Source organism: Gavialis gangeticus, unplaced genomic scaffold (genome assembly GCF_001723915.1).
Source record: "Gavialis gangeticus isolate Ggan-Ray unplaced genomic scaffold, GavGan_comp1, whole genome shotgun sequence".
NCBI lineage: Eukaryota > Metazoa > Chordata > Crocodylia > Gavialidae > Gavialis > Gavialis gangeticus.
The window spans coordinates 33,958,160-33,970,558 of NW_017729032.1; the positions used below are offsets into that span (position 1 = coordinate 33,958,160).

At 46.1% G+C, this 12,399-nt stretch overlaps 1 protein-coding gene across 1 annotated transcript; it reads right to left on the reverse strand.

The window, feature by feature from the left end:
• Positions 1–3,677: 3,677 nt before the first annotated feature.
• On the reverse strand, positions 3,678–8,984 carry LOC109302219 (vitelline membrane outer layer protein 1-like). The gene is made up of 5 exons (XM_019523783.1): positions 8,955–8,984; positions 6,307–6,423; positions 5,491–5,585; positions 3,967–4,263; positions 3,678–3,720 (listed from the first exon to the last, which is right to left on the reverse strand). The coding sequence occupies exons 1-5, from the start codon at positions 8,982–8,984 to the stop codon at positions 3,678–3,680; spliced, it is 582 nt and encodes a 193-aa protein (XP_019379328.1).
• Positions 8,985–12,399: the final 3,415 nt, after the last annotated feature.

Genomic DNA, 12,399 nt, shown 5'->3' on the forward strand with positions numbered 1-12,399 from the left:
AAGCCCAGCACCGCGACCGGGGGACCCCAGGAAAGGCAGCCTCCCATTAATAATACTATAGGACATCAAAGACGTGGCGGGCAAGAAGAGGGTGCTAAGGGGGGCGACTTGGCATGGTAGGGGCACTAGGGGGATCACGGCCACTCCCGCGCCCCTCCCTGTGACACAGACTTTGAAGCTCTGTGAACTTGCTGAGATTTGGTTGGGTCATTTTGTTTTCCTCAGATAAATTCATAAAAATTACTTTATCAAACTGGTACTGCAAGCATCTTGGAAGTGGAGAAACCATGAGATATTGGCTATTGCCACCAAATACAAGGGATTGGGCCTGATTAGATCTATGGTCTGAACCAGAATTAAAAAATCTTGAGGTTTTTATATACTCCCTCTAATTGCAGCATCTGCAATGTTCATTATATTATATTTTTCCACCCATTTCAACAGGCAACTCAATGTGAGGGTTTTTTACTAGGTTTTTTTAAGATATGAGTTGATCTTTTCCAGAGGCTGGAGAGATTTCGCACTGAAGGGCCAGACTGCAGAGAAAGCATTAATATAATACTCTGACAACTACCACAACATACAGACAAACTTTACTTATACTTTCTTTGTCCTTTCCTAAATACAAGGACATGAAAGCAGACCTAAACACCTCCAAAAGGTCAGAGGAAACAACCTCCCCTTCTGGCATAGGCGTGTGTAACAGGTGTGCTCCCTTGTGGTAGCTTGAGGACTTAAGCCACTCCAGCGGGAGCTCTGGGGGACTCAAGTCCCCAGATCCCATAGCAGGGTAATGCCTTCAGGGCACAACAGAGTCCCAAGTTAGCAGTTACTTCAAAAGAAAATAATTTCTAATGTGATCAGGAGCAGAAGGATTGTGCTTATTTTCATTTTGGGATTGTCCCTAATGCCATTCAGCTTTTAAACACCATAGGCTACAAGCAGGAAAGTAAATCCTATGAACAACATTTATCTATATTAGCAACTGGCTGAGCCTGTAGCAATGGTTTGTTCGGTTGGGTATTTTTGATTTGCTGGGAGGGGAGTTAAGGGGGGCAAGGCAGAGGTTGAGGGTTTGGTTTGGTTTTGCTCTGATATGCTTTCCTTTGTTAACTGGGCACCACAACAGTGAAAGCTAAGATTTAGGACCCACAAGCTATTTTTATGTTTTTTTAACATATGTAGCAGGTTTTTGGCCACTTTGGCTCATTTGATCCTTCCATCACAAGTTTGCATCCAGCCAAACTTCTGTTCCTAGCTATGCCTCTGGTGTAGTTCCACTGGTTTTGGTTTTGAGGATCATTATTATTCTTGTATAACTTCCCATATGTGTAAACCATTTGTAAGGAATTCTCTGAGGGAACTGCAAAGCATGATGATTTTCAATAATATCAGCAAAGAAAATCTGGCTCAGATGGCACTTCAGAGTTATGCAGTCTGATGGGTCTTTCTTTCCCAGATTGTGTTCTTGCTACTATGTCTCAGTTGGTTTTGGGAAAGTTTTCATCAGAACCCATCTGACTTCCATGTTGCCTCTAGTGCACTTGGATTTTCACTCCCATTAGGAGACAGGTATAAATATGTGTGTAAACCTTTTGCCAGACACTGAATGAAAATAATAAGGGGTGTGTTCAAACTTTCGATATTGGCTTAAGCCACCACTCAGCAATCTGGTAAAATAAATGCTATCTGGGTGTTCCAGATTGATTTTTGTCCCCTTCTCTCCCCATTAGTGAGCCCTGTGATAATATCCAGTTTTTGTTGGTTCAATCTTAGAACAAATATTTATAGTTAGTAGCCTGACCCAAGCATTAACATTTCCTCCCAGTCAATGTCTCAGAGGTTCCCTACTAGCTCCACCCCGAGTGAGCTTAGTAGCTCATGGGGCTGGTGCAGCCACTAGCCCTGGCTTTTCCCCTGGATGCCACAGTCTTCCCTTAGAGAAGGGTACCAATCCTTTAGCAAGAGACTCTGTTGGGGAAATCCAGAGGAGCACTATCTAACCCAGTCCCTGAGTGTTCCTGCTGTCATATAGGGACTACACCTACATCAGGAGTGACCAAGATGCATCCTGTGTCCTGAATTCAGCCCAGAGAGCCATGTCACCTGGCCTGAGGCCTTCCTACTGGTCTAGAAAATTGGCAGCATGGTGACTGGTAGTAGTTTTAATTGGTGGCAATGAGGAGCCAGAGCAATCATCCTACAGACAAATTTCTGGACCAGTGAGGAGCCCTGTGAGCTGGATCTGGAGTGCAGACCTTGCCTAACTGGCCTGTGGGGAAGAAATCTGGAAGCAAAAAGAAGGAAGGACCAGTGGACACAAAGACTGGCTTCACCTCACCATTTGCATGTAAACATTTTACCCAGCACAGTTAAAGTATGCACAACTAGTTCCTAAGCCTCCCACATTGCACACTAATGAGAACATACATATATGGGGCACCTACCCCCCACTCTCAAGCACATGCACCAACAGCTATATGCAGATGAGGCCTATACAAAAGCCATCACACAGAACATAGGTAACAACACCTACATCTCAAATATTCTACATGCTTTGCCACAGCCCCCTGATAAAACCACTGAAAGTCTCAGAATCACCTCCTCCTGTGCCAGCCACTGAGACCTGTTTAGAGTTGGCCATATCCAAGAATCACTTCTCCCTTTTTAAAACATAAAGGACCTACATGAGCAGCTCTTTGACCCAGAAGCCACAGTTAAGACAGTAGGGGCTGCCTGGAGATGGTCTTGATCAACAGTTACCTAGCATGGGTCTAAGCCAGTAGCAGCCTCCTTACCAAAGAGCTACTTCATATAGCCCCACTGAAGAGCCTCTCATTGAATTAGCTTCAGACCCTTTCCCTTTGTCTTGAGTCAATAGGAGACACGCTGCAGGACAATATCAACTCTAGGGCATTGGGAGTTGTTGGGAGAGTGGCAAGTATAAGCCAGTATAGACAGAGAGGCAACTGCTTTCTCAGCTGCTTGACAAGTCATTTAAGTACCACAATGTTATTTGGACAGACGCCATCCCCTTTGGCCCTAGAGAGGCAAACTGTCCTCCCTATCACCTTGCCCTAGTCAGTCTCTCACCTGCAGGGGCTCTCCTTCTTATCCCATAATTCCTTCTTTTCCTAATCCCCTTTCCCCTGCAGATGCAAGGATGATACCTGTCCATGAGCCACATTTTGTGCACTAAGGTACGGACACCTCTTTCATCAAGAGCAGAGCCAAAATGTTATGGTGTTTCATAGACTGGTGTTGGTTCATGTGTTGTGGGGGTGGGGATAGGGGCAGGGGGAGGAGGCGTTTAGCTATATAACAGGGCTGGGCCTTGTTACAATGGGTGTGGGGGAGCCAGAACAGCCCCACACCATAGGAATACCTCTTCACGCCCACCCCAGACCTGGAGGGACTCTCTGAAGGCTGGGAAACAAGGTCTGGGTGAGTCTCCCAGCAAGGGAGCGGACACAGGTGGGGTGAATGAGGAAGAGCCTACCATGTGGACCAGCAGAGGGAGAGAATAAAAGATGCTGAAAGCAGCCTGAAGGAGGCTGCACAGGCCTTGAGCAGGCTGCCTGGAGCCTGGGGTTACCAGGGATGGAGTAGCCACTGGGAGGGGGTGAGAGCATGGCCCCTCATCTACTTGCTTGTTTGTTTGCACAGGCCTGCAGTCTTTACAGAACCTCTGAAAGATAAGAGATGACCAGAAGATGAAGCCTAGAAAGAAGACAGCCAAGAGCTAAGCGATAGTTTATTCGTTTAATTTTGATTGCTCATCTTGCATTTCCAACAAGCCTCAGGTGGTGTTGTGGTGTTATCTACTAGCTTTGCTGCAGCAGAAGTGAGGGCCCTGAACAGTGGGTGCTTAGCCAAAGCTAGCAGAAAAATTAAAGTGGTCAGCTCTGCTAGCATGACCAAACAGGCCTGATGGATTTGCCCACAATCTACCCATAGGCAGCTTACCATCTGCAGCAAAAGAACCTCACATCATTGAGTGCCGTGTCATCCCCCTGACCCTGCTGTGGTTCCACCTTGGTCTGGAGCCCACAGATGGCCCCAGAGTAGCAGCGATCACTCCAGGAGCCAAAAGTGCCCCAGACAGAATCTAGATTGCCCTCTTGCACTCTCCCATCTGACAATCTGAACTTGATGTTGTTGGCTGCTGTGTCATCACCATCTCCTTGCGGTGACTCTACATTCAGTGAGAAGGCAGTCAGGTACAACCTGGGATGCCACTGCATCACAGTCCATTGACCCCACCTGCAGGAGAAGAAAACAGTCTATCTAAGATATGTTCAGGCTCAGCTAAACCCTACAGGAAACTGGTCAAACTGTGCACTGGGCCCAGAATTCCCAGGACACAGCAGCGATGAGCAGAAAGGCCTGGAAGGGTCTGTGAAGGGGTTTTTTAATTATTCTTTCTTCCCTGGGCACCTGCAGTATTGATCCTGGTCTTCACCGATTTGCTGGTGGATAACTTGAAGGCCTCAGGAAAACAGTTTTATATGGAACATACAATTAATATATCTTTCTCCCAAGCATCCCTCACATAGAAGGAAACCCCTCCAGGTTGAAATCTTGGTCTCTTGAAGTCCCCTTCCCAGGATTTCACCCAAAGATTTCTACAATGTGTGGGACAATCCCTTTTTCCACATTTACCCTTATTTGTGCCATTTTAAAAAGACTCTGCAATTAGTATTATTTCACCAGTCATCCACATTCTTTACAGAAAATAAGAATTTCTAATGTGAAATGGCCACTTTACCCATCCTAGAGAAGCCAAAGTACAAATGCAAACCACTCCTGTAACTCAGTTTGCCTGGCCATTTATAAACAGGACTGTAACAGTATGCACCTTTCCCCTGTTCCCAGTTTTACACTAGCTGTGTTCCTTGCTCCACCTTAACTGGCTCTTCACCCCAAGTGTCCCTGCCTTATCTCATCAGTCATGCCTTGATTTTTCCTTAGTGTGCAAGTCACTGGAGAAAAGGAGCATCTAGTTGACAGGGTGACTTGTGACTTTACAGTCCCTCCACATTCTTAGCTGGGATTTGCTTCACTAGGTACAAGTCCTCTAGTCTTTTCTTCCCTGGCCATATCCTTCCTTATGAAGTTTCTGAGTCTTTCTGAACAGGCCCAGCACTGATCTGGCCTTCCTATGGCTGGTTAGACCTCCCTCATTCTCCACATTCAGTTTCTCTGGGTCTATTCTCCTTCCACTCCAGCTAGAGCTCATGCCTTTTCCTCCATCACAGCCCTTCTGCCCCCCTTTCCTACTGGGACCCTTCCATTATACTGCTGTGAGAGGAAAGACCTCCCGCTTGTATTTGGCCCTGTCCCTTCTTTTTGCTGATGAGGACTGAAGGGGCCCATTACAAAGGGGAATAGTCAACGGAGTGTCCCGTTGCAAATTGCAGCATTCGTTGTGGGGTGGGGGAAGAGAAAGGGAGGGGAAAAGGTAGCAAGATAAACCAATGAGGTACTCACGGTCCCACTGAAGATGTAATGGTTGTACCATCACTACAGTACAGAAGGATGCCGTTCAGAGCTGTATCATCCCCGGAGCCTTGATAGGGCTCAACCTGGAAGAAGTGGGAAAGGACCCAGGGTTTCAGGGAGGGTCAAGAAAATTCCTTGAGACCAACAGTTCCTCTCAGCTTCCTATGACTAAACTCTATGAATTAAATAAAAAAGACATCACATTATAGAGTCAAGCTGTGCATTATTGTTTTCATCATTGCCCTAGGAAACCAGGAGGTGATCAGGCAACTTTTCCTAGGTATTCTCCTTTGTGCTTTCCAGCTCCTCCTCATCCAGTCAATAAACCAAAGATTATGGACTAGAACCCAGCAGGGAAGAGGGAGAAGACAGCCCTAGCCATATTCCCCACCCACACACACCTCAGCATTACATTTCAACCGTGGCAGCAACAGGCAACTTCAGAGCAGCACAGGCAAGTAACATTAGATTTACATGAACTGAGCAAAGCAGGTTCCCATGCAATCCCTTAATGTGTGTACTTTTTTGCCATCAGCACTGTATCTATTAGGAGTTTTGTTAGCATGTTGTTGAACAATAAAAGAAAAAAACAGGTACTAGACCTTCCCTGATATAGCTGCGCTGACAACATTTCCTACGATAGGCCTAAAATTTCAAAATCAAATATTCAGAAACCTTGTTTGCTGATGACTGGGGAAGGATCAAGAAGAGAGGACAGAATGAACCCCCTTAAAAACTGCATAGAATTCAGAGAGGTCCCTGCTGCAAAATGAGGAGATAGCAGGGGATCAGGAAAAAAATTACCTTCAGGGAAAATCCTTTGGCATAGCCAGTAGGGCAAAATTCTACGTTTCCCCAATTACCCCAGTTGCCTCCATTGGGCACAGTGAGGCTGGAGGAGTACCATCTTGCCTCTGCGTCCTAGAGACAGCAGCAGAGAAGCAAGCAGAGCACAAGTCGGACAAAGGACCACATAGCGAGAGGTTCACTCTCGGTCTGCCTTCCCGGTGAGTGACTATCAGCCCTGGGCATCAGCAGAATTTATACCCAAGCAAGTTGGGCTTTGTTTCCTCACTGGCCTGGTGACAAGTACAGCTGTGGTAATTGCACTCAGGCACTGACCTGGAACTTACTGAAATGACTGCACTGTGACCTAGGTGATGTTTTGGAAGCATGGAAGACACACAGATTGAAATATGACAAAAAGGCAGTGCCTCTGTGGGATGTTCACAGATGACTGAACCAGTAATGTTGAAGGTAAAGCTAGATGGTACCTTAGAGACTAACTGGTTCATAGGGACTTTAACAGGGAACTTTGTAAGATCCTATGAGTGGCCATATTAAATTACACAGGGCAGTTATGCAAATCCCCAGCCCTGGAAACATCCCTTCAACATCCATCAACTCTTTATACTTGCTTGAAGAAACAGCCATCAACTCTTTGTACTTACTTAAGGAAGCCTGGCAAACCAAAGGCCCCCAACTGTACAAAGTGAGAGTGTGCCTTTAGAGACAGAGAGAGAGACTCACTCTGGAACAAGAGACTGGAGAACTTGTGTATTGTCCCTGCCATAACTGATGTGGATGGGGACCGATACCTGGAAAGCTTTGAATATCCATCCATTTTCCCTGCAGTGCTTATGTCCCAAATAAGCACATGCTTTTTGATAGCTGGCAGTTCCTTAGTTAACTGCCACTGTGTTGGGGAAGGGCAGAGCTGCAGATGCTGGAATAATCCCAGTGTGGTATTTCAAGGGGAGTGCAAACTGCCACCCTCGGCTGGAAGGACAAAAGTGACATCAGGAAGCAAGAGAGCTGAGCAACAAAACTGGGCTGTTTTCTCGATGGCATGGTGCCTAACACAGTTATAGCAACCATTTATTTTCACATACCTATACCCAGGCACTGACCTGTAATTGATTGAACTGGCAGCCATGAGAACAAGGTGATGTTTTTTGTTCCTACTTTAATCAATGAGTTCCTGGAATTACTGGGGTTGACAAACACAGATTTCCCAGCCTGGTTATGTAATACTCAACCCTTTGAGGTTTCACCTGACAGGAATAGCATAAACTCTTTCACCTTCAGGGGAGATCCCAGACAATTGGAAAAGGGCAAATATAGTGGCCATCGGTAAGAGGGAAGAAGGCAGATACAGAGAACTACAGACCAGTCAGCCTCACCTCGGTCCCCAGAAAGATCATGGAGCAGATCCTCAAAGAATCTGTTTCTAAGCACTTGGAGGAGAAGGTGATTAGGAACAGTCAGCGTGGATTCACCAGGGGTAAGTCATGCCTGATCAACCTGATTGCCTTCTATGATTAGATAACTGGCTCGGTGGATGTGGGGAAAGCAGTGGACATAACATAACCTTTACCAAAGCTTTTGATACTGTTTCCCACAGCATTCATGCAAGCAAGTTAGGGAAGTATGGGTTGGATGAATGGCTGGATCATCAGGCTCAGTGGGTAATGATCAATGGCTCAATGTCTAATTTGCAGCTGGTATGTGGAGTACCCCAAAGTTTGGTCCTGCAGCCAGTTTTGTTCAATAGCTTTATTAATGGTATAGAAGATGGGATAGAGTGCACCCTCAGCAGGTTCACAGATAACACCAAGCTGGGGAGAGTAGTAGATACACTGGAGGTTAGAGCTAGGATTCAGAGTGACCTAGACAAATTGGAGGATTGAGCCAAAAGGAATCTCATGAGGTTCAGCAAGGGCAAGTTCAAAGTCCTGCACTTAGGACAGAAGAATCCCTTGCACTACTACAGTCTTAAGATCAACTGGCTAAGCAGCAGCTCTGCAGAAAAGTACCTGGGGATTACAGTGAACAACAAGAGGGACATGAGTCAGCAGTGTGCCCTTGTTGCCAAGAAGGCTTAACAGCATACTAGGCTGCATTAGTAGGAGTGTTGCCATAAGATCAAGGAAAGAAATTATTCCCCTCTATTCTGCACTGGTGAGGCCACATCAGGAATACTGTGTCCAGTTTCAGGCCCCCTTCTACAGAAAGGATGTGGACAAGCTGGAGTCCAGTGGTAGGCAATGAAAATGGTCAGGCGCCTGGGGTACATGACTTCTGAGGAGAGGCTGAGGAACTGGGTTTATTTAGTCTGCAGAAGAGAAGAGGGGATTCAATAGCAGCCTTCAACTACCTGAAGGGTGTTCGAAAGTGGATGGAGCTGGACTGTTCTCAGTGGTGGCAGATGACAGAACAAGGAGCAATGGTCTCAAGTTGCAGCAAAGGAAGTTTAGGTTGGATATTAGTAAAATCTCTCTCACTAGGATGATGATGAAGCACTGGAACAGGTTACCTAGAGAGGCTACGGAATCTCCTTCCTTGGAAGTATTAAGGCCCAGCTTGGTGGGCCTCGCCTTTTATAATATCTCATATGGTCCTTGCCACTGGGCCAACAATTTGCTGTTTTTATCCAGTAATTAAATTAATACCTTTTTTCCTACAATGAAGTCTCTCTTCATAATCCATTGGTTGTAGTTCCTTTTCTGCCACTCTTGGGCCCCTTGCAGATTTTCTTATGCTATTTGCTGCATGGTCTACAGCTGGTCCCGAAGATGATTCAGGAGACTTGTTGCAGTAGGCTCTTGTCTCTCTCACCCCTTGCAGACCACATCTAATAAGCCACAAGCTTTGTATTCATCAGCCAGTTGGAATGGGGAAAACCCCACCAATGCTTGTGATGATTCCCATATCAGAAACAAAAGAGGAGCTAATGACTCAGGGGTAGGCAAAATACGACCTGTGAGGCTATCCTAGCTGGCCTGCAGGGCCCTTAAAAAATTTAGAAAATTAATATTGATCTGTCCTTGATTCCTGTCAAAAATGACCCCAAGGAAAAGCGGCCCTTTGCCCGCCCCATGGCCAGTGCTCCCTGCTGCAGCTGCTCGCAGTCCTGAGCAGGCACAGGCAGCCCCAGGTGGGCTACGAGGGGCTGCAGCATGGGGCACCGGCAGTGGGGCAAGTGAGGGACTGCTTTTCCCCATGCTCTGCACCAGCTCATTCCCTGATGGTGAGCACATGGTCGGGGCTGCGCTCTGTCCCCCACCTGTACCACGGGGCTGGGTGGTACAGGAGTGAGCGGGAGCATGGGGCCCACACCGGTGTCCTGGGGCCAGTGCCAGTGGGGCCCAGAACAGGGTGGCAGGGGTACAGGGTTCCAGCCAGCAAGAGCTCTTTGGAGCTGGGCCAGCTCCCCCATCTCCCTGCTGCTGCAGCCCAGCCTGGCTCCACAGACTCCTGCCAGCCTGCGCCCCACTCTGGGCCCCACCGGTGCTGGCCCTGAGACACTGGTCCCAAGACATTGGGACATTGGTCCCAACATGGTGACCAGGGGGCAGGCACCTGTCAAGGGGCAGGGCTACCCATGCAGCCCTCGACAGCTTGCCAAAACTGGGTAAGTGGCCCTATGCCTGAAATAATTGTCTGCCCCTGCAATAATTTATCCCATTCCTTGAGATTTCCTTGTATTGCTGCTCATAGCATCCCCTTTAACTCTCTCTATAAGAGGGTGGTGAAACACTGGAACAGGTTAGCCAGAAATATTGTAGACTCTCCATCCTTGGAGGTTTTTAAGACCCAGTTAGACAAAGCCTTGCCTGGGATGATCTAGTTGGGGATGGTCCTGCTTTGAGCAACAGGTTGGACTAGATGACCTCCTGAGACTGCTTCTAACCCTAATTTTCTATGATTCTATGATCATGATATACTGCTGAAATTATTTACAACATACTGGATAAAATATAACAAGGGCAAGTGCAAAGTCATGCATTTAGGATGAAACAACTGCATTCCAAACACGACGGGCAAATTATTGGCTAGGCTGCAGTACTGCAGAGAAGAACCTGGGGGCAACAGCCCTTAAGCTGACTGTGAAACATCAGTTTGATCTTGTTGCAAAGATGACCAATATCATCCCAAAGTTTCATTTGCAAATCAAGGAAAGTGATCCTTTTGCTCTATTTGGCACTGGTGAAGCCTCACCTGGAGTCGTGTTGAGCCCTGTGCTTCAAGAAAGATGTGGACATACTAGAAAGAATCCAGTGGAGAGTGTAAAAATTTTTACAGGCCTAGGAAACATGATTTATGAGAAAAGACTGAAAGAACAAGAATTATTTAGTCTAAAGAAGAGAAAACTGAAAGGATATTAATAATGCACTGACAACTTTGTGACAAGGTGCAGTGCAGAAAGTCATTCTTCTTTAGCAGGAGAACCAGTTCTTCCTGTTTATTCCCCAACCTCCTGGCATTGGTGTATAGGCAGGCAAGTGTCCCATTGGGAGCCATTGCCTTCACCAGAGATCATTCCAGGGCTAGGGGTGGGTTCCCTTAAGTGCCTTAGCCCACTGAATTTACAAAGGTTGCCCAGTGAGCTTGTAGTGGCGATAATCCCCCCAACCCCCATCAGGCTTAGTTTAAAGTCCGAATTTAAACTAAATTTACTTTGCATATAATACATTCTTGATACAAAAAGGGTTGTCACATTTGAGCAAATTCACACATACAGAACCCTCATAAAGCAAGAGAAACCTGTGATCTTTCAGAGAGTTTTTCAGCTGAACTTAATGTATCAGCTGAAAAGGAATCAGTTGAGTGACCCAAAAATAGCGGGGAGAGGGCAGAACGATAGGCCAGGAAGATGGCCCTAGTGGATGCATCTTGAATGGTCTGGAGAGGGAACAAAGCATGCCTAAGAAGTCAAAGAGGAAAGGTTTGTAGGAAATGCAAGCTAATAAGAATCTAAGTGAAAGTTTATATGAGTAAGCCAAAGTCATATCCCAGAACGAGACCGAGGGAGATAGTATTTTGCCTTAATATCATGGCTGTCAGGTGCTCTTTGATCTAAGACATTCATCTTGTTTTCTCTGGGAGCTCTCATAGGCAAGGGCCATGGAGCAATGGCTGGAGAACCAGGCATGTTTGCTCAGCCAGGATAATCCAAAAGTAGCCTGGTACAGAATTAACTCCTATTTGGGTGGTGCCTACATGAACTAACAAGGAAGTGGGAAGGAGTTGCAGGGCATGGTCAGGACCTGGAGGGAAGGCCCCAAAAGAGGGAAGGCCCCTTCCTCCTCAAAACCATGGGAAAAAACACAGTTATAGCAAACATTTATTTTCACATACCTATACCCAGGCACTGACCTGGAATTGATTGAACTGGCTGCCATGAGAGCAAGGTGATGTTTTTTGTTCCTACTTTAATTAGTGGGTTCCTGGAATTACTGGTGTTGACTAACACAAATTCCCCAGCCTGATTATGTAATATGCAACCCATGTGGATAGAGGTTTACTCTTTATTAACTTATAAATTATTTAGAATTTGTGCTTCCCAAGATTCCGCTTAGTGTTTCCCCCTAATATAGTCTTTGTTCTTTATGCATTTTCAAGACTTGTGAGTGGGGATGTATGACCTCCCACAGGATGAACTAAGCCCATTGCTTATGAAAGCTTTGATACATTGTTAAACATCTCTGATATAGTCTATAAGGTGCAGAGCTATCCTGCTTTATGTCTGACTTCAGGCTAAACACAGCTGACTTCCTCTCTCCCACAGGAGGCTGTGGATAGGGACTCAAGCCACAATTTGCCAGAAGAATTACGCTTATTATAGATGTGGCAGCTAATATTGCCTGTTAAGCCACACAAAGTTTCCTATTCTAAGGTCCGGCTTTCAGTTTTTTCTAACTTTGCAAAACTATCACCATTTGTGTTGAAATTTTCCAGGCCTGAGGTCTACCTCAGGCTGAAATTTTCTGGAAAATTTTAGTTCAAACAATTCAATCATTTCTGAGAATAAGTTTATGGGAAGAACATATTGTTTTCCCATGTAAAACTTCTGGAAATGTGTTTCAACATTTTGCTGCTATCAGAGTCGCTGAA

Coding starts and splice junctions, on each gene's coding strand:
- LOC109302219 (XM_019523783.1), bottom strand. CDS start 8,984: ATGAAGAGAGACTTCATTGTAGGAAAAAAG. Junction 6,424..8,954: donor ACTTCATTGTAGGAAAAAAG/GTATTAATTTAA, acceptor TGCTGTCTCTAG/GACGCAGAGGCAAGATGGTA. Junction 5,586..6,306: donor CCAAAGGATTTTCCCTGAAG/GTAATTTTTTTC, acceptor CACTTCTTCCAG/GTTGAGCCCTATCAAGGCTC.